A 24,178-nucleotide genomic window follows, 5' to 3' on the forward strand; every position below is an offset into this window, starting at 1 on the left:
AGTTTGAGCGCTTTTACATCACTGAGGACAGGTGTATATTTCATTAACATAGTAAGTGACACTACTGACATGAGGGAAGGATGTCCTTGTATGTTGGGTCCTTACAACATCAAAACTGAGCAAATAGTACTCAAGTCAATTTTTAAAAAAGAATACTTTAGTCTAATGTTTGTTACATACATAGAAATTTAGCAGTTGTGGGAGGCAAATAAACACACATAACACATTACTTGTACTAACAAGGGACATACAACATCTGTGGGAAGAAAACACATGACGAGCTAAATAACCACCGGAGAGTTGTAAGTGCTTAATGCGGGTACGCTTTGCCAACGGAGAAGTTCAGGGCAGAGGGGCAGCTGTGAGTTACTGAGTGTTTTTTAGAGAAAGCATTGCCTACTTGGTTAGCTAAATTCAACCTTTTAGTATTTCATTTTAATTGATTAATTAACTCGTTTTTTCATTTTAATCACATTAATCAGTTTTATAGCATGTATCAGGCACTCTTTTAAGCACTTAGAACATGTGCTTATAAAATCTTTAATAGAATCATACAAGGTAGGTCCTGTTAATATTTACATTTTGTAGATGAGGAAACTGAGGCACAGAGCAGTGAAGTATTTCACCCATAACCAGTGAATTGGTCAAACTTTTTTTGCATGTAAAGACAGCCACATAAATCTAGATAAACACACAGAATTTGATACAATTATATCAAAAAAGGCAATCTCTGGTCATTTAAGAATCATCTATGGTTTAGAAAGTCTTGATTAACTGTCATAATATTGATGATTAGACACAGAAAGTTAAGTGGCTACAATGAATATTCTGAGGGAAAGACTGCACTAAGCCGGCACTGGCTTGGCATATCCTGCCCTGACAAGGAGAGTTGCCTTTCTGATGTGTTTGCATATTTCCAGCACAATTCTGTTTTATTTTATTTTGGTGGCAGCAGTGTACACTTTTTAAACCTTTTTTCAAGGAAAGATGTTTTCTTCTCTAGATGTTTTATTTCCAACAAAACATCTTTTGTTCTCACTCACCTACATTCCCATAGCAGCGAGGCCCACACAGATAATCTTCTGTGCTTAGTGATACAAACCAGACACATGAATACTTCAGTGTTCATGTTTTCTCCAGGGTTTGTAGGCTTAGCCTCTTCCCACCCCAATTCTTTGGAATGTCTGGTTGCTCTTCCTCCACCAAAGCCCCCTGTTGGGGCCAGGCTGGAATGCGTCCTGGTACCTGGCATGGCACCATGTTGCTATTGACTTTCTGATCTATCTTCTGACACACTATGCCACTGAGACATGAAAAAGCAGAACAGCTATTCATCACACTCTGTTCTAGGTATGAGACAGCACAGGGAGTGGAGAGAACTGTGGTGTCAGAAAGAGCTGGCTTCACATCTGGGCTGCTGTTTTACTCCCATGGGGATTCTGGGCAAACCATTTCCATTCTCTGAGACTTGTGTTTTCATCTCTGTATTTTGCTGAGACCTCATCTGTGTCCTCATCTCCAAAATAATAGGATCAAAGCCAGTACTGAGACTTTGGGCTCATTTTGAGATTAAGATAATGCATTTGAAATTCCTTTGGAAATCTGAAACTATTACATGGATAGAGGTATTATTATTATTTCCCCTTAGTAATATAAAACATGCAGATGGGCTCAACTTTAGCACTAATGACACCTCGAGGCATTAATAAAGGTAATTCTTCTCCTTTGTCTCTCCCCTAGCACCTTTCTAACAGGAAGTGCTTCAGATCTGGCTTAATGAACACCGATGGGCGGGGGCAGCCTTAATGAAGAATTTAATAATGGCTGATTGATTTAGTAACAAAGGGAAATTGCTTGCTGTTATGATGCCAAGATGCCAGTTTCCCCTGTCAGGCTGAAAGAAAGGGTTGGGAAGGAGGAAGGAAATGACCTGTTTGTGATTTAGGTTGCCCTTTGCACTGATTGTAAACTGTGGTAGAGGATGAGGTGCTGTGAACCCCAGGAGAGAAGCACAGGACAAGTGGGCACCCAAAGCCTTTCATGGCTGGAGGCAGGAGAAGAAGCCCCCCTGTTCTTTATTTTAAAATATATTTTATTGATTTTTTACAGAGAGGAAGGGAGAAGGATAGAGAGTTAGAAACAATGATGAGAGAGAAACGTCAATCAGCTGCCTCCTACACACCTCCCACGGGGGTTGTGCCCACAACCAAGGCACATGCCCTTGACCAGAATCGAACCTGGGACCCCTCAGTCCACAGGCCGACGCTCTATCCACTGAGTCAAACCGGTTAGGGTGCCCCCCTGTTCTTGATTGCACTGGTCATAAATAGGAAAAGTGGGTGGCAAAGTCTCCATCTAATGTTTATGTGTTATAGCAACTTTGATCTATTTCAAGAGCATGGTCCGCTTAGACTGGTGTCCCACTTGTAAAATCCCCTAACTGGCGGCATTATTTCTTCTTACTCCATGCTATTAATTTTCCTCTCCGAGTTGATTTCAGATTCAGGCTTTCCTTAATGCTGTTTCAGGAAGCACAGTCAGGAGTCAAGAGCTGTGTAGATGTGCTAATCTGTTATCTATGGCCTTTTCCCAGCATACAAGGGAAGAATAGCCATGGTGGAGCTGCTACAAATTGGGGTGTCAACCTCACGCAGGAACATGTGGACTACTTACGGCACTGACACTTTATAAATTGTAACAGTACAAAATAATTTCAAAGAGTAGAATTATGGTGGGATTCCTGAAGAGATAAAATACATAAAATGCTCCATTTCTTTGGAAGGAATTTTAGACTTTAGCAAGATCTCTTTTAATAATGCTCTGCTTAGGAATAGCCTGCTGAGCTGCTAATGGCAATAATGTGACATGTTTGACAACAGAGGACTGGAATGTCAAGAGGGGTTTTGACCTGTCCTTTGCAGTCAGCTAGGATGTTTTTTACGATTCCTTTTTAAAACTTATACATTAATATTATTTATATAAATATCATTTAATTCTTTTTTTTTGGAGCAGGATATCAAATTTTAAAACTTTGTGAGATTTACTCTTGAAAACTTTGCAAACCTGCTTTTATTCCATCGCTGATCCTGAGATCTGATTTATTTTAGTTCTGTTGGAATAATAATATGCATATAAATTTCTCTTGACTTAGACACAGTTTTATAGAACCGTATTTAAAGTGGGTTACTTAAAACAAATTGCTGCTTATTTTCAGCCCTTCCTGGTGTCATGATTTATTCTTTCTATGTACAATGCATCATCCTTCCGAAACTTACTTTAGATTCAAATTTTACTTAATGCTACTTTGGTATTAATGCTCTTCGGCATTTTTATAGGTGACACAAGGATGATCAGAATGAGAGAAAAGTTCTAAGTTGAACTTTTCTAATTTCTAATTTTTATTACTGTGATACTATTATAAACTTCAGGAATTAAAAGGAATATTGCTTAAAGGAGGGTCTATATTTTAACCAGAAATACAGTGTTCTTGCTCCAACTTCCCATAGGCTTTTGGTCATGACATTGTGTTAGGTCATTATATTTAAAAAGGAGATAGGCCAACCATGAAGTGACAGATAAGGATTCAGCCATACATATTTCACAGTTTAAAAAATGTATATTTTTATTGATTTCAGAGAGGAAGGGAGAGGGAAAGAGAGAGAGAAACATCAGTGATGAGAGAGAATCATTGATTGGCTGCCTCCTGCACGCCCCCTACTGGGGATTGAGCCTGCAACCCCGGCCATGTGCCCTTGATCGGAATTGAACCCGGAATCCTCAGTCCACAGGCTGACGCTTTATTCACTGAGCCAAACTAACTAGGGCCATATTTCACAGTTAGAAAGATGAATAAGTAATAGAGCTCTACAAAAATTTTATTATCTTATGTATTTAGAAAGTATTTTAGGATACCATATCCTTAGGACTATAAATAGCCTATATACCATCCAGAGATTTAAAAAGAACCCGTTGATCCTTGCCTTTTACAATAGTAATAAGCTATCTAAAGATCATCATTAAATTTTAAAGTAAAAGATTAAAACAAATATTCTTCAGTTCTGATTATACCCTGCCAAGTATGTCCAGGCTCACACAGCTAATGAGGGACAGGGAAGAAATTCATCTTGAAATCTTCTGACACCATGCTCTATGCTTGCTTAAAGCTGGGATCCAAGAGAGATCCTATTCCATACTACTGTACTAATTTTTCAGATAAAGAGTGAGGCGCAGAGAAAGTGAGAAGTCACCTGAATTTTTGTTGTCAATGATTCCTTCCTCTCTGCAATACTATGCTTTCTCCATTCTCCTTCAAATGTTTTTAGAAGTAAAAATAGAACTATTCCCTCATATGCACTCACTGTCTCATCCTGTGAGTGAACATTTAGTGGAAGTCAGCTTATCACTTCCACTGAATACCTGTGATTTCACTTCTAATCCATCCCACCTCCTCCTGAGGTCAAGATTTCTTTCTGTAACTTTTATTGAACACCTGAATGTCTGAGGAGAAAACACACACACACACACACACACACACACACACAAACTTGAGATGCAGGGTGCTCAAAATGGAAATGATTAACACATTCCATAATTTTGTTGCTTCTCTTAAAGTGCTAGAATTCTTTTTTTTAGAATAATTATCTCATTTTTCTCTCAGCTCTGGTTGCATTACCTCCTTCGCTTTCTTGAGTTTAGGGATCTGTATGTTTTTGATTCTGGGATTTTCAACCTTGAGCTCTCGAGTTTAGAATCTACTTCTTCAGGTATTTTATTGCTATTAGATGAGTGTACTACAGGTTCTATTCCAAACTCTTCATTTTCAGCCATCCCCAACTGCATCTTCTTTTTGCATTGTATTGTTTAGTCAGGCTCTGAAGCTAGAATCTGTGTGTCATCCTTTATTTTTCCATTATATTAGTCTCCATATTTAATTAAGTGTCAAATTTTTACAAGTTTCCTTCTGAAATACTTCTCAAATTTGGCTTCTAATCTCCATCCTTACCTCCACTGCCTTCATCAGTCCACACTACTAGTATTGTCCTTGCACTCTAATCTTGTCCATTTTACAGGAACGTAAAGAGCATTTATTGGATTTTTACAATGTGCCAGACACAGTACTAAGGTGCAAGTCAGAAAAAGTTTGAGACCCAATCCCTAAATTCGGAAGGCCTGCATTAACATAGACACTTAAATTTCCCCCTTTGTACTCATGATGTGCCTTTCTTTCTGTCTATATACCTCTTCTTCCCTCTTTTATTTTTATGAAGCAAACTCAATACAAGTAATTAAAATATGCTGACAATTTTACCCATAGTTGTTCAAATACTAGTACTATTCTTGTTTATTGTTGAGACTTCTCAAATCTCATTCAGAAAATTTTCAAATATGCACATATGAAATGTCAGTATTACTGAGAGCATTCCTGAGCTATTTAAAAAGTTACCATGCCTAATTCTCAGAGTAGTTAAAATGAAATTTTAGAAAGTGTTAGGAAGGCCTACAGGTAAAGTAAATGGCTGTGAAATATGAAGAGAACCATAGTATATCCCAAAGCATGATAGTTTGTTTTGGCAGAATACATGCTAAATTCGAACATGTCGCCTGAGTGCCACAAAACAAGTTGCTCTTAAAATAATACTTTTGAACAAAATCATCTCCTTAAGATTTCTTAGGTATTTTCACAGTAGTTTTTAGTGTGCTAAAATATTCCCACAGTGGTTATCAGAAGTAATGAGGACTTTTCTGTTGCTTATAGGTACACACTGGTGGACATTTTACGTGCCATCTTGCTGTCTTTAGAAGCCATGATTGAAGATCCTGAGCTTCAAGTAAATGGATTTGTTTTGATCATAGACTGGAGTAACTTCACTTTCAAGCAAGCCTCTAAACTTACACCCAGCATGCTGCGATTGGCTATTGAAGGCCTTCAGGTAAAAGTTGACAAATTATCCACTTTCTTGGTCTCCCATGTTTGACTTATCTAATCTGTTAGAATAGAAAAATGTCTTACTTAAGGAATAAAAAAACAATTTTTATATAGTTTTCAAGCACAGACATTAAAACACTAACTGGTCAAAGGATTTTAGAAGAAAAAGGATGTGGGCCTTTTAATAGATGAGAATTTGTAATACTTGGCGTAAGCCCTCACTATGCCTAAACAGAAATATGATAACCTGAGATTTTTATCTTGATAATCAGAACAAGCAACATCTTCTGAATTTTAATTATTAACTCTTTAGTCTTGTTTTTGTTTCTTAGTTCTGTGTATATTAGTTAATTAGTTAAAGGCTTGCCTCCTTATTTCATTTAACCTGGTGAATTTTTTTTTATTAAGGTATTATATGTGTACATATCTTACCATTGCCCCCCCCCACCCACTCCCATACATGCCCTCACCCCCCAATGTTTTGCATCTGTTGGTTACTCTTATATGCATGCATATAAGTCCTTCAGTTGATCTCTTATTTCCCCCACCTCTCCCTAACCTTCCCGCTGTAATTTGACCGTCTGTTTGATGCTTTACTGTCTCTGTATCTATCTTTTTGTTCATCAGTTTACACTGTTTTTCATTATCCCCAAATGAGTGAGATCATGTGGTATTTTTCTTTCATTGACTGGCTTATTTCACTCAGCATAATGTTCTCTAATTCCATTCAGGTGCCTACAAATGGTAATAATTCCTTCTTTTTTATGGCAGCATAGTATTCCATTGTGTAGATGTACCATAGTTTTCTGATCCAGTCATCTGCTGACGGGCACCTAGGCTGTTTTCAGATCTTAGCTATTGTAAATTGTGCTGCTATGAACATAGGAGTGCATATATCCTTTCTGATTGGTGTTTCTAGTTTCTTAGGATATATTCCTAGGAGTGGGATTACTGGGTCAAATGGGAGTTCCATTTTCAGTTTTTTGAGGAAACTCCATACTGTTCTCCACAGTGGCTGCACCAGTCTGCATTCCCACCAGCAGTGCACGAGGGTTCCTTTTTCTCCACATCCTCGCCAACACTTGTCGTTTGTTGATTTCTTGATGATAGCCATTCTGACAGGTGTGAGATGGTATCGCATTGTTGTTTCGATTTGCATCTCTTGGATAATTAGTGACTTTGAGCATGTTTTCATGTGTCTCTTGACCTTCCTTCTGTCTTCTTTCGAAAAGATTCTATTTAGGTCCGTTGCCCATTTTTTTATTGGATCATTTATCCTCCTTTTATTAAGTTGTATAAGCTGCCTGTAGATGTTGGAGATTAAACCTTTATCAGTGATAACATTTGCAAATACGTTCTCCCATACAGTGGGGTTTCTTGTTGTTTTGTTGATGGTTTCTTTTGCTGTGAAAAAGCTTTTTATTTTGATGTAGTCCCATTTGTTTATTTTCTCTTTGGCTTCCGTTGCCCTAGGGGCAGTATCAGTGAAGAAGTTCTTTTGTAATATGTCTGAGATTTTGCTGCCTGTGGATTCCTCTAGTATTTTTATGGTTTCCCGTCTTATATTTAAGTCCTGTATCCATTTTGAGTTTATTTTTGTGTATGGTGTAAGTTGGTGATCTAGTTTCATTTTTTTGCATCTATCTGTCCAATTTTCCCAACACCATTTATTGAAGAGACTGTCTTGACTCCATTGTATGTTCATGCCTCCTTTGTCAAATATTAATTGCGCATAGTTAACCTGCTGAATTTGGAATATGATGGCATGTTGCCTAAAAAAGGTTGGAAAGCCAATCAACATGTTTTTGATCTCTAAGCTATGGAACCACTGTTGTGAATTACTTTTCTAGACTCAATTGGGGTTTTTGTTCTTTTTTTGTGTGTGCAAGGACTTTCACAGAGAATTTACATAGGAATGGTGCATCTTCCAGCAAATGACATTTAACTGATTGGGAATTATAAAATGGAAAATCAGTTATTATCTAGTGGTATGTGATAATTAGCTGATGGCTGATTACTCCCTAAAAACGAGCCACTTCTCCAGGCAGCAGAACAGCTTAACCTGTTTGAATTCACAGTCTGAGTTTTGCCTCTGGAGTGAATAAGACACCTTGGTCCCTTTTCTCTGCATAAGCTTTTTCTGGTACACGTTTCCTGACTTGCTTTTGGTGAGTCACCTTTGCTCCTGTCTTACCTTGAACAGTACTTTTCTTTTTTAAAACTCCATAGAGACAATTAATAAGGTTGGGAGAAGGCACAGGATAATGCCTATCAGAAATGTGTAGAATGTGCCCTAATGCACACATAGAATGTGCCCTAATGCACACGTAGAATGTGCCCTAATGCACACGTAGAATGTGCCCTAATGCACACGTAGAATGTGCCCTAATGGACATGCGGAATGTGCCCTAATGCACATGTGGAATGTGCCCTAATGCACATATAGAGTGTGCCCTAATGCACATGTAGAATGTGCCCAAATGCACATGTAGAATGTGCCCTAGAGCACATGCGGAATGTGCCCAAATGCACACGTAGAATGTGCCCTAATGCACACGTGGAATGTGCCCTAATGCACATGTAGAATGTGCCCTAATGCACACGTAGAATGTGCCCTAATGCACATGTAGAATGTGCCCTAATGCACATGTAGAATGTGCCCTAATGCACATGCGGGATGTCCCCTGTTGCCTGCAGAGTATAAAGTGGTTTTTATCATGTAAAGAAAATTGGTTACCACCAACCATGTTACTTAACACAGGATGGCAACCTAGCTTTTTAGACTTGTTATCACTGTTTAACCCGCGTCTTCTCTTTGCACTAGCAGTAGAGTAGGCCTTCCGCTGCATGAGGGACTGGGGAACTCATATCATTCCTATGAAACTTAAAAAAAACCACTTTAAAGGTAGACTTTGTGCTTTGCTATTTGCCAGCTTACACACTGTATGGAGCCATTTAGTAGTGAGGCGAGAAGGCATTGCAGAAGAAAAAGGGAAAATGCAGCCATGTTTGGGAGCTTCCCTATTGGCCATGGCCACTATCAGAACTTCTTTAAGTGCCAAGTGGCAGCACGACAGGAGCTATAGTCAGATGGAACCTCTGTGCTTGTGCTGGAGCGGGAAACGGCCCCGCCCCGCAGGGCCTGTGCTGGCTGCCGCATCTCCGTTCCTCATAAATGTTTCAGTCTCCTTCTCTTTCTCCCAGGACTGGGATCGAGGAAGCAGGGGTTGTGCTTTCTGGTTGTTGGTTGGGAAGCCACTTACAATAAGTGAACTCTTCCTGTCAATAAATTTGACATGTTATTCACCTTTAAACTCAATGTTTTCTTCAGTTCAGACTGATTTTTTAAGTGCTCTATATCTATGTGTATATGCGTCTCTGTCTCTGTCTGTACTGTATCTAAAATTATAGTGGGAATTCTGAACAGGATTATAAGATGTGCTAAAAATGTTCCATTGTAACATGCATGATTTCATATTTCGTTTTATACAGAAGTTACATTTCCTGACTTTTCTAATCAAGTCTCTATTTCATGTGAGAAATATTATTGTCCATTGATATATACTTCATGCAGAACATGCATAAACTTATTTTTGAGATTGACATAAGACCATAAAACATTTGAATTAAAGATATATACACAATTTTTGGTCACTAAACATGACTAATACCATCATCAAGACAACCAACACCACCACAACAATAAATAACCTCCAATTACCCGTGTCAAGGAAATTGAGAGGTCATAATATTTTTATTTATTTTTCCTTTTTTTGATGTGAGAATATTTTTAATAACTCAGTGATGGTTTATGCCATGTCATAATTCTACTATAACATGTTATTTTTACTTAGACACACATAAAATATATTCTAATATATTCTAGGGAGTTGAACTCAAAATAAGAAAGGCTAAAGATGTTAATGCCAGAGAGGAAACTTACTTGAATGAAGTTCATTATTAATGGGATGTAACTGTGTTTTGAAGAGGTACCATCTCTCTTTCTCTTGAGGTTACTGCATAACATCTCTATCTGCACACACAAATTCCCTTTGCCTGAAGTGAAAGAGTATTTTGAGTGATTTGGCTAGCGATAGCACCGGATACCTTGGATACTCTAGTAGACCATTGCTAGAAGATACACCTGTGATCACAGTACCAGGTCAATAGAGAGACAATGTGGAAGGGTGAAAATAAAATGGGCTTTAGAGGCAGACAGACCTGGGTTTGGATGACAACCCTGCCACATATCAAATATTTGGTAAATTCCTAAACTTTTTTGAATTTTTGTCTATTCATTTATAGCAAATTTAAAGTATTATATTAGAAATTATACATCTTGCACCCAGCGGGTGATATCAATGAGCAAAGTAATCAATATGCATGAGCTAATTTTTTTAGGTGCCATATTGTTCTGCATATGTGCTGGTTTTCTCACAATTCAGTGACTACCTAGACTGTGAAGACCTAAAGTTAATTGACTTTGGGAATCTGAATGATCTCATATTTTGCTTTTAATGCTCAGATTGTAGATACACAGATTGCATTTTAAAAAATTACTTCACTGTGTGGTTAAATAGCGTCTAGATATGTTCATGTTAGATGCCAAGTAAATAATTTTTTCATGTTGGAAGCCAAGTAAAATTGAAATGGTTTAATCTAGTGAAAATTAATCTTTGTTTCTTTTCAGAGAAGCTCCAGGCACAGTTGAAAAAGTGATGAGTGTGGAGATATCCTTGGCCTTGAGAGTTGAGCTGGAGTTTGCTAAGTTGACTAGGACAGGAAAAGCATTTTGGGGGCAGGGAAGCTTTTGGGAAGTGCTTTTGAAGGAACATACAGCTACAAGGGATTGAGAGTACATGATAAGTCTGTTTTGATCTGGTAACACAGGAATTGAGGTGAATGGCCAGAAATGAGTGGGAAAAGCATGCTGAGCCTTGGCTCCATGGATAGAGGATGGCATGCTATGTGAATTGGCCCGGGTTCTCAGACATGAGGAAATTTTGGACAAGAGAGTGACTTGGTCACTCCTCTGCTTTAGGAAGATGTTTTGGGCAGAAGAATGGGCTTGTATAAAAAGAGGGAGAGGTTAGATCTAGTTTGAGAACCCCCAAACTGTCCTGGAGGTAAGTATATGGATTCCATTTTGTAGGACAGGAAATGAAACTTCAGAGAGTTTGACACTCAGATTTTCTCAACTGACATCAAGGCTTGAGTCCAGCTTGGCTGACTCCAAAGACCAATGCCTTTCCTGAATCTTGTTTCAATTGTTTCCAGGGCTGTGTTTAAGAAAAAGTAGATAAGCTCAGTTTATTTTTATTTTTTTAATATATATTTTTTATTGATTTCAGAGAAAAAGGGAGAGGGAGAGAGAGCTAGAATGATGAGAGAAAATCATTGATTGGCTGCCTCCTCCTGCATGCACCCCACTGGGGATCAAGCCCGAAACCTGGGCATATGCCCTGACCAGAAATCGAACCCTGACCTCCTGATTCATAGATCAATGCTCAACCACTGAGCCACCACGGCTGGGTGAAAAGCTCAGTTTAGAGCAAGCATGTCAAACTCATGGCCCAGGGGCCACATGCCTTGTTTATTTGGCCCATGTTAGCCTTTGAGTTTGACATGCTTGGTTTAGAGTAACTTCCCTCCCCCATGCCAAACTCTCACATGTTAATACAGGTGAAATTTGTTTATTGGGATAAACAAAGCAATGCTGACTGGCCTTGCACTTTTTTTTGACACTAAATGGCAGAACCATTTCCCCCCCTTCATTTTTGTGGAATAAAATATTCAGATCAACCAAAGGACTTGTATGCATGCCTAACCAGTGGTCACAGACAACAGGGGGGGTGGGGGCATGCGTGGGGAGGGGTTTGGAATGGGAATGAGGGGATGAGGACAAATATGTGATACCTTAATCAATGAAGAAATTAAAAAATAAATAAATAAAATAAAATATTCAGGCTTCATTGGAAAGAAAAGAGAAAAAGAAAATTGTCCCGCTAATTACAAAAAGTTAATTGATTAGGGTAGTTATAGTAACAGGAAGCATCTTAGAAAATCAATACAAGATTAAGTGGATGTAACTCATAGACTCTAAGATATCTGCCTGGGAAGCCAATTAAAACATGAAATGTTTGGAAATATCTGGAAAAGCTCAGACTTTTAGGATTTACAGAGAACTGATGTGCATATTTTGGTCACAGTTGCTCTATTTTTATTTTTTTTCTTAAAAATAACCATGCTTAAAAACCTTTAATAATGAAAAACTCACACTCTCTTATGAATGCAGGATCTCTTATTTGTGAATTAAAAAAAATTATCCAAGCCCTATATGTGTATATTTACTGTTACTCCCCCTCAGCTCTGTCCTGCCTTGTTTGTGTTTTTGTTTTCACAATCTCACAGGAATCTCCAAACTCTATAAGCTGTAAGGTATATAATGTCATCAAGATGTGGGTCTGTTGGCAAGGGGTTCGGCTGAAACAGAGATTTGAATAGTTCTTTGAATTGCTACATTGAGACTCAGATGTAGGGCCATCACAAAGTGCCTAAATCCGTGCCAGATATTGTAAGGGCCCTTCATAAAACCAGGACTTGTGAGAGAACAAAGAATATGTAATTAATTCACAGTACTTAATGGGGTCCTTTCTTTGGACTCAAGGGTTCAGTGTTACAAGCAGCCACCAATCTGCTAGATCTGAGAGCTCTGGTCATTCATGTGGAAGGCAGAAAGTGCTGCTGCTAAAATTCTGGGCTCTGACTGTTCGGAAGCTCAGTCCTACGTAGGGGATCTTGCCAAAAACAGAGAACAGACTAATGACTTGGAACATCATTCTCCAAGGCTAGCGGGTGAGGAGCTTCATTAACTTCTCTAGCATTAGCTTATTCAGTCCTCCAGATCCTACTCATAATCTCTGGCAGCTTTGAAATTGCACTCGTGGTGTGTGTGTGTGTGTGTGTGTGTGTAGGATGGTTAAGGGAGAATATTAAAGAAGAACAGTGTGAGATATTAAGTAAATTAGGGATTCATAATAAAACAGAAGGATTCTGTGCTCTGCAGCAGTTGTTCTTTGCAATGGTCGTTAACCTGCCAGGAGTTTCCAGACTTAACAATGCTCTGGACAATACATAGTAGAAAGCTTTTGCCTGCAAGCTACCTGGTAAACTTAGGGCAGCATTATGGTGCACTGGTGGGGGAGGGTTGAAACAATGCCTATCTTTTTTGAAAATGAACACCCAGACTCAGGAACTGTAGTCAGTCAGACAGCCTGGAACTGGGAGCATTTTAGTCCCACATTTTGTATGCACAGGCAGAACCATATTGAGAAACAGTGACAAGGACAGTGTGTAAAAAAAGTGACATTTTGTTCATCACATGCATAGCTGTCTGAGCTAAATGTGCTTCCTTTCAGTTGCTACTTAACCTAAAACAAAATGAGTGAAGACTAGAGTATTGCTTTATTTCATAATGTGGGAATGTGGTAGTTTGGAAGTCCTTTTTTTAAAATTTCTTTTTGTTAATCCTCACCCGAGGATATTTTTCCATTGATTTTTAGGGAGAGTGGAAGAGAGAGGGAAAGACAGAGAGAAACATTGGGTGAGAGAAACACATCGATTGGTTGCCTCCTGCAGCAGCCTGGATGAGGGCCCAGGCCCGGGGAGGAGCCTGCAACTGAGGTATGTGTCCTTGACTGGAATCGAACCCGGGACTCTTTGGTCTGCAGGCTGATGCTCTATTCACTGAGCCAAACCAGCTAGGGCAATTTGGAAGTCATTTTAAAAGCTGACGATAGGTATGTAAAAACTATTTATAATATTTAGTTTACCAAGCAGGTTAAGGATGATATATGACCTTTGATAAAAGGCTATACTAGTACATATATATGTGTGTGTGTGTGCTGTAGATACATATGTATGTATATGCCACTATTTTTTCTTATATTAGAATTGCTGTTTATTTCCTTTGATTGGCTGCTAAATGTGTTTAAAATGTCTAGTTATTGGAAGTAGGTGTCAGCCTTGAGAAAACAAAGAGATGAGTGCTCTAGAGTTATTTAACACATACTTACTCAATTAGAGAATATCAATAATTAGCAATAACATGATATACCGCTACACTTCCAACCACTGAAAAAGAGACTAGTTATCATTTTGCTTCCAGTATCCAGATAATTGAAGCAACAAACAGCAAGAAGCAAATAATAATCTTTTGGTTTGAGTCATTGAGATAACGAAAAATGGATAGAAAATAATTATCCATAATGAAAAACCAATGAATAATATGAGCTATTCTGCATTTCATTTTACTGGCTATGTTTAGACATGTCCTTAACTAGAGAACAAAAAAAGATGAATAACTGCAAGTTCTCTCTCATTCTTTTTAGTAACAATGTAAATGCATCTTGATATATCATTCGTTCCCAGCAGAACATCACAGTCTTTGTAATTTGTGGTCTTAATTCTCCGTGTATCATAACGTTGTGTGGCCACAAGTACTTGTCATTTTTACTCTGAGGTTATGGTACATTCATATACAGTTATAAGAAATGAAACACAGATATCTCATATATGTTTTCCTCCATGGTAACATTTTGCAAAAATATTGTACAATCTTGTAACCAGAATGTTAACATTACTGTAACCATGATAAAAGCCCTGACTGCCAACTCAGCCTTCTCTGACATCACACATTACCGGCAGGGGTCCTCAAACTACGGCCTGCGGGCCACAGGCGGCCCACCGAGGACATTTATCTGGCCCGCCGGGTGCCGCTGCCTGTCCTGCTTAGCAGCCGACTCGTCCCAGGCCCGCAGTGCGCATAGGACTTTGTTCATAGTTTTTTTTTTAAACTATAGTCGGGCCCTCCAAATGGTCTGAGGGACAGTGAACTGGCCCCCTGTTTAAAAAGATTGAGGACCCCTGCATTACAGCCTGGTGAGAATGGTACTCTCAGCTCACTTCTTTTTTAAAAAAATCCTCACCCAAGGATATTTTCCCATTGATTTTTAGAGAGAGTGGAAGAGAGAGGGAAAGACACACAGAGAGAAACATCTATGTGAGAGAGAGACATCGATTGGTTGCCTCCTGCACGCACCCTGACCAGGGCCGGGGCTGGGGAGGAGCCTGCAACCGAGGTATATGCCCTTGACAGGAATCGAACCCAGGACTCTTCAGTCCTCAGGCCAAAGCTCTATCTACTGAGGCAAACCAGCTAGGGCTCTCAGCTCACTTCTTGCTCTTTGCTGGTGTGGGTAGCTGTTGAAGTCACATTTTTATTTTTCTTGTGATATTTAGCCAGAGTGTAATAGTTATTGCCTAAATTTTTTGTATGTTGCTAGTATGCACCTTTTCTGATTCTTTGCCCAGGAGAGCAAGCTTTTGTAGAGGCTTTTTTTGGGGTCTGTGCTCAGTGGAGTTTTCATTTGCCAGTTTCCTGAGTTCTAAATCTGGGATATATGAGGCAAAATCAAACCCAGGCAACTTACCATCACGTTATTCTTTGGGTCCAAAGGTCCTTACCTGGTTTATCTTCTTCTCTTCATCTTTCGTAGTCTTCTTGTGTCTGTTTTATATACTACTAGAGGCCCGGTGCATGAAAATTCATGCACTGGAGGGGGGGGGTGTCCCTCAGCCCGGCCTGCCCCCTCTCACAGTCTGGGAGCCCTCATGGGTGGGAGGCGGCCTGGCGATCAGGGGAAGGTGATGCCCCCATCACACCTCTGCTGCTGCCAGTGCGAAGCTCGGCTGGCCCTGGTTACCTGAGCCTCGGGCGGCCCTGGGCGGCTGGGCAGCTGACATCCAAGGCTTGCCTGTGCCTTGGGCCGGCCCTGGGTGTCTAAGGGGTTGAGGGGACTGGGGGACTCTGGAGGCAGGCAGGCAGAGCGGCCAGACCCGCCTGGGGGTGGGTTCATTCGTGCTGTGTGCCTGCCTCTCCGGCGGAGCTCAGGGGATTGGGCACCGTCATCTTGTGACTGTGGGCACCATCTTTGAGGGTGTGACAGTCAATTAGCATATTCCCTCCTTATTGGCTATGGGCATTGCCATCTTTGTGAGGGCATGATGGTCAATTAGCATATTCCCTCCTTATTAGATAGGATAATGCCCAGGTTTTTAAGTTCTACTTAATGAGAAAAATAAGGGAAAGTAAGACTATGTCATCTTGTTGGAAGTGGAAATCAAAAGCACATGTATTTTTCATCTCCCAACATTTTATCAAATATTTGACATAATGTTACTCTGCCTCATTCAGTTTTCAGTGCTGTTGTAAATTTATTATAGGTTTACTGTTTACTGTCACTTACATTTGTGGAGAAAGGTGAGGAAATTGTGCTAATTCAGTCCACCATATTGACTTGGAAGCTCCTTAACACCTTAAAGCCAATCATTATCTACTTTATGATAACAGGATAATAGAAATGAAGATAGAAATGAAGTCACGAGTCATCATTTTACTTTTATATGAGACTCTAGGAAAGAAATTCTTATGCTCTTATATGGTAATAGTTCTTTGTTATTATGTTCTTTAATCTAAATCTCCAGAGATTTTTTTTTCTGGAGTGAAATATGGAAAAAATGTATTTCAAAGAATCAAAATTCTAATGGATATACTCATAAGTTTTTTTTTTTTTTTTTTTTTAACCAGAGTTCAGCATGAATACTTTTATATACCTGGGGGAAAATAAGCCACAAATTTTAAAGATGAAGTCACTGAGAATATAATAGTAATTTTAACAAGGATATTTCTATAATTAGATCACTATTCCATTTACATTAAAACACTCAAAATTGTAGTGTACAAAGAGCCAGCATTGTTTCTGTGGTAATGACCCACTTAAGGAAGTTCACTTAGGCCAACTTAATGAAGCCTGTATCCTTTGCATACTGACGGAAACACTATTGGCCAATATGGAGGCCATATTTCCAGATCAAATTGAGCTGGTTTCAGCAGACATGGAAAGAACAAGAAACCTGGCCAAATTTTCTCTGATGGCTGCAGTAGAGCTGCTGGTGACCCATCTTGCTCTCTTTTATACAACAAAGCAAGACGGGGGGGGGGGGGGGTATTCTTGCAAATCAGTCTAGGAAGACATAACTTAAATCTGTAAGTATTAGAAAACCAGGTTTATTTGCAAATGGGTAGTGATTCAGTCACCTTTATTGCCTGGTTTCAGGAGAAGACCTCAAAGAGATACCTCTGGTCAGCCCGTTGTCTCTCCTAAGATGGCTAAGGAAAGCATATTTTACTCCACTGGGACAATAATGGCTTCCTACAACTGGTAGACATTCAGTGGTGACTGAAGCCTGCTTTTTCAACCTGGGGTAGATGGTCAGCATTGTAGTGGGATACTGCTACATGCTGAACTTAGAGAAATAATTTAGTCAGTGTAAGGAGAGTAAAAACATTCCTTCATAAATAATAAGAGGCTGTTTTCTAGTTTCATAAGTAGTTAGATCTGGAAAGGACCTTAACTCAAAGGAGAGCTAACATGACTTCAATGCTGTGGAAACTATCAAAGGGGGCTTTAGCTGACTTGAGCAGCACCATGGAGAGCTCCGGAAATTCCATTGTTGTGGTTTATCTTTGCAGCTTGGGTTTTCTCTAGCCCAGCTTTGGGCAAACTACGGCCCAGCGGGCCGGATCTGGCTGTTCTATCCGGTTCTCTTGCTCTCCCCTCCGCTCCTTTACTTTGAATTTATATTAGTTCACACAAACACTCCATCCATGCTTTTGTTCCGTCCCTTCGGTCCAGTTTAAGAACCCATTGTGGCCCTCGAGTCAAAAAGTTTGCCCACCCCTGCTCTAGCCCCTAAAGTAAGCCCCTCTACTTCTTAAAATAGGTCGCAATCCTCACAGAAGTCCAGGTTTCCTTCATTATCTCTGAGTCCCATAGCTTATGTGTTTAACTCCAGGCTGCATTTTTCACGTGGCCCAAGGTTCTCCTTTTGGGACTTCTTTTTTCTTTATTATTAGCTCCTGCTTTGGAATTGTTTACTGGCAGCTCATGTATCAGCATTGAAATTAAAACTATCCTCTCCCTTTTCTTTCCTCTTGGAGGCTTCTCCAAATGAGACTTATAATCTAATTTTAAAACACAAAACATTCTTAAGGTGAGTGAAGTGATATTGATTTGTATCTTGAAGCCATGTAAGGAAGAAGGAGATCATCTTCTTTTCCCAAGCAAACTGCTGGGAAAGAAATGTCTTGATGACCCGTTTTCTTCATAGAGAGTTGTTTGGAGAACAATTATAAAGGATATAGTTGAAAGCAAAATGATCTTTCCCCTTGACAATTGCTAGATTAATTCAAAATTTAGAATCCAGCATTCCTGGGCTTAAAGCTTGCATCTGCCACATCCAGATTTCAATTTTAGATAAATTACTTAATCGACCCCACTCTTTGTCATCACATCTAAAAACTGGGATTAACACCTTCCACCTGGCATTATTATGAGGATTAAACAAGATAACATGCATGAAAGAGATTGGCATGATACATAGAGAAAGCACTTGGTTAAAGTCAGCCCTTCCCAATGCACTTCTTTCCTGCCCTGTGATCAAGAATAGAATCTAAGTAAACGTACAAAACAAGATTATTCTTTTAGACCAAAATATGATTATTATACAATGCACTGTAATTAATCAGCCTAACTTGGCAGCTCATGCAAAACTGACTGACTGAAGTTATGTGGGATGAAAGCTTACCCCCACATTTTTTGTAAATTATGAGAAACTGTAGGCAATTTTCTCCTTGAAATTTGTAGTCCCTGCCTTTGTTCTTCCAGGTTGTAAGATAGTGATTAAATATGGTTATAGCAAGTATTGGTGCTCTATAACATACAGAGCTCATTGGTTTATTCCTAGAATATGAGACTCCTGGGATTTTCACTCTTTGGAAATCACAAATATTTTTTGTTGAAACCAGATTTGTAAAGACACGATTCAGGTACATATCTCTCCTCACTGTTCTCAACTAGATAATAAGCTCCTCAATGGCAAGGACAATATTCACTTCCTCTAAGTAAGTCACCAGCTGGCTGGCAAGGAGGATCATATCACTGGTTCTGGGTGGACTACAGGCATATCATAGAACTGCAATTCTTATAACTCTCACCTGTGGTGAAATAGGATGGGTACTCTTGGGAGAGCATACACTGGAGGGTGCAATGTTTCAGGTATTTGAGAGATTTAAGGGAAACAGCCAGTTGGATAAAAACAAGTATCACATGATCTCACTCTTATGTGGAATCTAATAAACAAAATAAACTGATGAACAAAATAGATCCAGAGACATGGAAGCATGGAATAGACTGATGAATCTCAGAGGGAAGGGGGTAGGGCGTACAGGAAGAGATTAACCAAAGAACTTATATGCAAATATGCATAGCCTATGGACACAGACAATAGTGGGGTAGGCCTGGGGGTGTGTGGATGTGTGGTGGAGGGGGCCAAAGTGGGGGGACACATGTAATACTTTCAGTAATAAAGATAACATTTATAAAAAGGATTATGGGAAAGAGAGGATACATTAGAAAAAGTCAGTGAAAGGACTTCCTGAGCAATGGGTATGATAAGATTCAGAAATAATGGCCATATATGACATTTAAAGATAAGAAATATGTTGAATACAATTATTGTAATGAGTGGCAAGGTAGGAGTGACAGTCATATGAACCTGATTTTCAGGGAGCTATGGATGTCATAATTAAATGGTGCTTCTATGGGGAAGTTGGATAGGGAAACAATAAATATTGCTTCAAATATTCAACCTAAAGAAATGAAAAGGAATGAAGGCAGCTATCCCAGTATTGTTAGACTACCATGCTTGGTTTTCTGACCTGGGCCAGTTCTCAACCTCAGAATCCGTGAACTGTTAGAAAATATAGATCTCCGTAAAGAAGAATCTGCAACACCAAATTGTTTCTATGATGGATGATCTTTCAACTGTTAGGAGTAATGTTTGCAAAGAGTTTGTAATAATATGGATAATGGTTATGTATAATGTTAAGTGAAATATGTGTGATATAAATGTAAATATTACCACATTTATGTTAAAACATGTTAAAAATGAGAAGAAAATGCATTGGAATATAAACAGTGACATAAACAGTGATTATATGAGAGCAGTTGGACTATGGTGAAATTTTATTTTTTCTACTTTGTGCAGTGTATGCATTTTACCTTTGGAAACACGGTATCCTATATAATAAAAGGCTAATACGCAAGTCGACCAAACGATGGAATGACCGGTCGCTATGACATGCACTGACCACCAGGGGGCAGACGCTCAATGCAGGAGTTGCCCCCTGGTGGTCAGTGCTCTCCCACAGGGAGAGTGCTGCTCAGCCAGAAGCCCAGAAGCCGGGCTCACGGCTGGCGAGCCCAGCGGTGGTGGCGGGAGCCTCTCCTACCTCCACGTCAGTCGGACATCACCTGAGGACTCCTGGACTGCGAGAAGACGCAGGCCAGGTGGGCTGAGGGACCCCCCCCCTGCCAAGTGCATGAATTTTGTGCACTGGGGCTCTAGATTTTATTATAAAAGACTTTATTTAAAACATTCATACTATACTGCAGAACATAAAGCCGATTATTTGACAAGTAAATATACAATGTGCCACGTTATAAATGTTAGTGTCTATTTTAAAATAATATTAACATAGTTTGATGAGTAAATTAATAGAACCTGACAGCTGCAGCTGCTCATCTTAAGAAAATTATGCAGTGCTAACACATATAGCTGTGATGGGTCACATTTGGGGACCACAAAGGAAATTTACAGCAAGACCCAGGAAAGCAGAGTCAGTTGAAATGTAAATATGCTTTGGAGTAATAAAGCATATAATCCAAAATATTATGCTAATATACTTGGCATGTACTAAACAGTTTTTGGTAAAAGGAAGGAAATTAAATTCAGTCAGGCAGCCATCAATAAGCCCTATTTAAAAACACATTGTTATGCAAATCTAAATAAAATAGCCATAGATGAATTAAGTAAAAGACAAAAAAGTGGACACAATTGATACCTTGTAAAGACAATTATGCTTTTAAACAATACATGTTGGTTCTGCCTGCCAGTTATATCCTTATATTATTAAAATCAATTCAATAAATGACAAAATAAATTTTACAGACAGAAATTTGGAAGTTCAGAGGAGGGCTTTATGGTGTATGGAATAAAATGATAGAATGGTTTTAGGGAAGAGTTGGCTATGTGAAGAGACAAAGGAAAGGAAAGAGCAGAGCTAAGGAGAGAGGTGAAAATTGATAGATGTGAAGTGTTCATATATGGTGGACAAGAAAGATAAGCTGAAGAAAACTGACAGGTTGGGGTCAAAATGGAATGGATTTTAAATTTAAACTACATATTATGAAGAATGGAGATCAATTGGTATTTTGAATAGGAGAACAAATCATAAAAAATGAATGCGATGTTATTCATCTGTTCATGATTTTAATCCTACAAATATCTGTTCAGTGGGATGATTTTAAAGAAAGAAGTTGGAAAAATGGGAAGTTTTGGAGAGACTTTTATAACAACCAAGCCCCGAGACTCAGAAAGTCCACATTAGTGGCAGGCTAAGTGATAATAAAAAATATTTTTTTCTACCACATTTTTTTTCATTTAAATTTTTGTTACTTTTCAATTTGGTTATTTCAAAAGACAAATCAGTGGCCTTGCCTCCAACTGGCACCTTGGACATGGTGATCGCAGTTGTTTTTCTAAAACATGATCTTGTCACCAACCCATGTCTTTGTTCACGTTGTTCGCTTGTATAGATAGGAAGTAAGGGCTCTGTCATGCCATGTAGACCAGAGCTCACCAAGCTTACTTTAAAAAAACAAAAAAGAAGTTTTGGAAAGACAATAATTTGAAACCTAAATTAGAATGCATTTAAAGATATTCTTGAAAAAAATAAATACGTTGTTATGAATGGTAAAATCTCTTGTGGAAAAGGTTTTGTTGAAAAGGTTTATGTATTTTCATTTGGGCAAGATCTAATGATAAATTGTATTTATGATATTAATGTACTGTGCATTTATAGAAGTTCAGAGGAGGGTTTTATGGTGTATGGACTAAAATGATAGAATGGTCCATACTACTCTGTTTTAATGAAGTTAATTTTCTTCTAAAATCTGATCAAATGTTGGTAAATTACAAATGATTATTTGTATACTATAAATATTTAAGGGTTATAGATATCTGATTGGTTTTTTTCTCCTATAGATTTTCTAGACTATTAACCAAGTTCAAGTGAATGGAAAACTATATATTAAAATATCAGACAGCATCTTAATATGAACTTTGTAATCTAACAGGGAGGCTGTTTCTTGATATTTTATGTGATTCTGTATTGAACTATTGGCCCATACAGATCTAAATCAGACCTGTTGGCCCCCAAAAGATCTAAAATTTTAGCAGCTGCACAATACAGAAGCACATGTTATGTCACATGCTGTAATGCAAAGCTTAGTGTATACATGTCTGGACTCAGAATCTTAGCATTTGAAGGAAACTTAGAGGTCACACAAGCCATCCTTCATAAGACTATTACTATGGTAGTCCTTAGAGATGATTATGTAGCTTCTGTTTGTACTCATTCAGAGCCTTCCAGTGCAATGCTTTATCAGGCAGCCCAATTATCTCTAACAAAGATCTTGCTTAAATTCAGCTAGAATCTGACTCTTGCACCCATTGGTCCTTATACCAACTCTTGAACACAGGATTAATGACACTCCACCAAATATACTGTCTTTCACACGACAGCATTTCAGAAATATAGAATATCTGTTTCTCTGAACAATTGAAGCACTCTGATATTTTTCATTTTATAGTTTTCTTTTCCAAATACCTATGGGCTATCCCTCCATCCCTTTCTCTAAATAGTGTATCATTTTGGATATCTTCTTCTAAATTCAAAACATTTTGTAAGTTTATCCACAAGTTAAAAAAATACTCCACATGAGTTTTATTAGTGTGGCAAATATACCCTACTATAAGAAAAGGATATTATTAGATAGCTAAAGGTGATATTAATTAAAAATTACAAATGCTCTGTAAAAGTGTAAATAACATACCAAAGGGGAAGAAAGGAGAGAGCAATTATATTTTACCTAGGGAAAGGATTAAGAAAAAATGTTCATAGGAGGATTTTGAAAGAAGGAAAGTGCATTGTTAAAAGCATTATAGGTTGAGGAATACTTGGGGAAATAAACAGAGAGGAATATGAACATGATGCACTTGGGAATTGGCAAATAGATTAATTTAGTTATACTTAACATTCATAAAGAAATAAAGTAGAAAGTAAGGTTGCAAAAGTTAGTTGTTACCTAGTAGTAGAAGGCCATGAATGCCCCTCTAACGCTGGAATTTTTTCTGTAGGTGATCAGTCAAGTTTTTGGGATAAGTGTATTTTAATAGATAAATCTAGTGGTTCTGTGACAAAGAATGGATGAGACAGAGGCAAAAATAGCAATACTTGCAACATACCATTTGTTTACTTTAAGCATGTCATCAACTATAATTCTTTTTTTAAAAATTGAATTTATTGGGATGACATCTGTATAATAAAAGCCTAAGCGACCCTTATGGTGGAACGACCAGAACGACCGGTCACTATGATGCGCACTGACCACCAGGGGCAGGCGCTCAATGCAGGAGCTGCCCCCTGGTGGTCAGTGTGCTTCCACAGGGGGAGCGCTGCTCAGCCAAAAGCTGGGCTCACAGCTGCTAAGCGCAGCGGCTGTGGCGGGAGCCTCTCATGCCTCCGCAGCAGCGCTAAGGAGCAGTGAGCTGAGTGGTAAGGAGCAGCGAGCAGGCGGGTGGTAAGTAGTGAGGGGTCCTGGACTGTAAGAGGGCTCAGGCCTGGCTGAGGGACCCCCCCACCCTAGTGCATAAATTTTGTGCACTGGGCCTCTAGTTGCTTAAAAGAATTATATAGGTTTAAGGTATACAGTTCTACAGTACATCATCTGTATATTGTATTATGTGTTTACCACCTTAAGGCAAGTCTCCTTCCATCATCATTTTCCCCTTCTTCACCCACTTCTACCTCCCCAACTCCTTCCCTCTGCCTGATGATGGAATTCATAGGTAGCAAGGAAGCTGTGTAATGAAACACAGATTGATGAGGTGGCTCTTGTCAAAAGCACTCTGAGAATACTTCTCATGAATCATCTCACATGGAGACTGTTGTTAGACTTGAAGATGCAGTACTCTTACTTAGTGAGATGCTCATGACCTCTGCACACT

The 24,178-nt window shown here is 38.9% G+C and overlaps 1 protein-coding gene across 6 annotated transcripts in view; it reads left to right on the top strand.

Moving 5' to 3' along the window:
- The window catches only part of CLVS2 (clavesin 2), a 99,407-nt gene that overhangs the window by 7,884 nt on the left and 67,345 nt on the right, over positions 1-24,178 (top strand). For all 6 annotated transcript variants that reach the window (XR_013960473.1, XM_080666022.1, XM_080666025.1 and 3 more), the window contains exon 3: positions 5,756-5,930. Coding sequence is in view for 5 of the 6 variants with exons in the window: in XM_080666022.1 (XP_080522148.1) it covers positions 5,756-5,930 (175 nt within the window). In the remaining variant the exon portion in view is untranslated. The remainder of the gene's footprint in view (positions 1-5,755; positions 5,931-24,178) is intronic.

Source organism: Plecotus auritus, assembly GCF_963455305.1.
Source record: "Plecotus auritus genome assembly, chromosome: 4".
Classification (NCBI taxonomy): Eukaryota; Metazoa; Chordata; class Mammalia; order Chiroptera; family Vespertilionidae; genus Plecotus; species Plecotus auritus.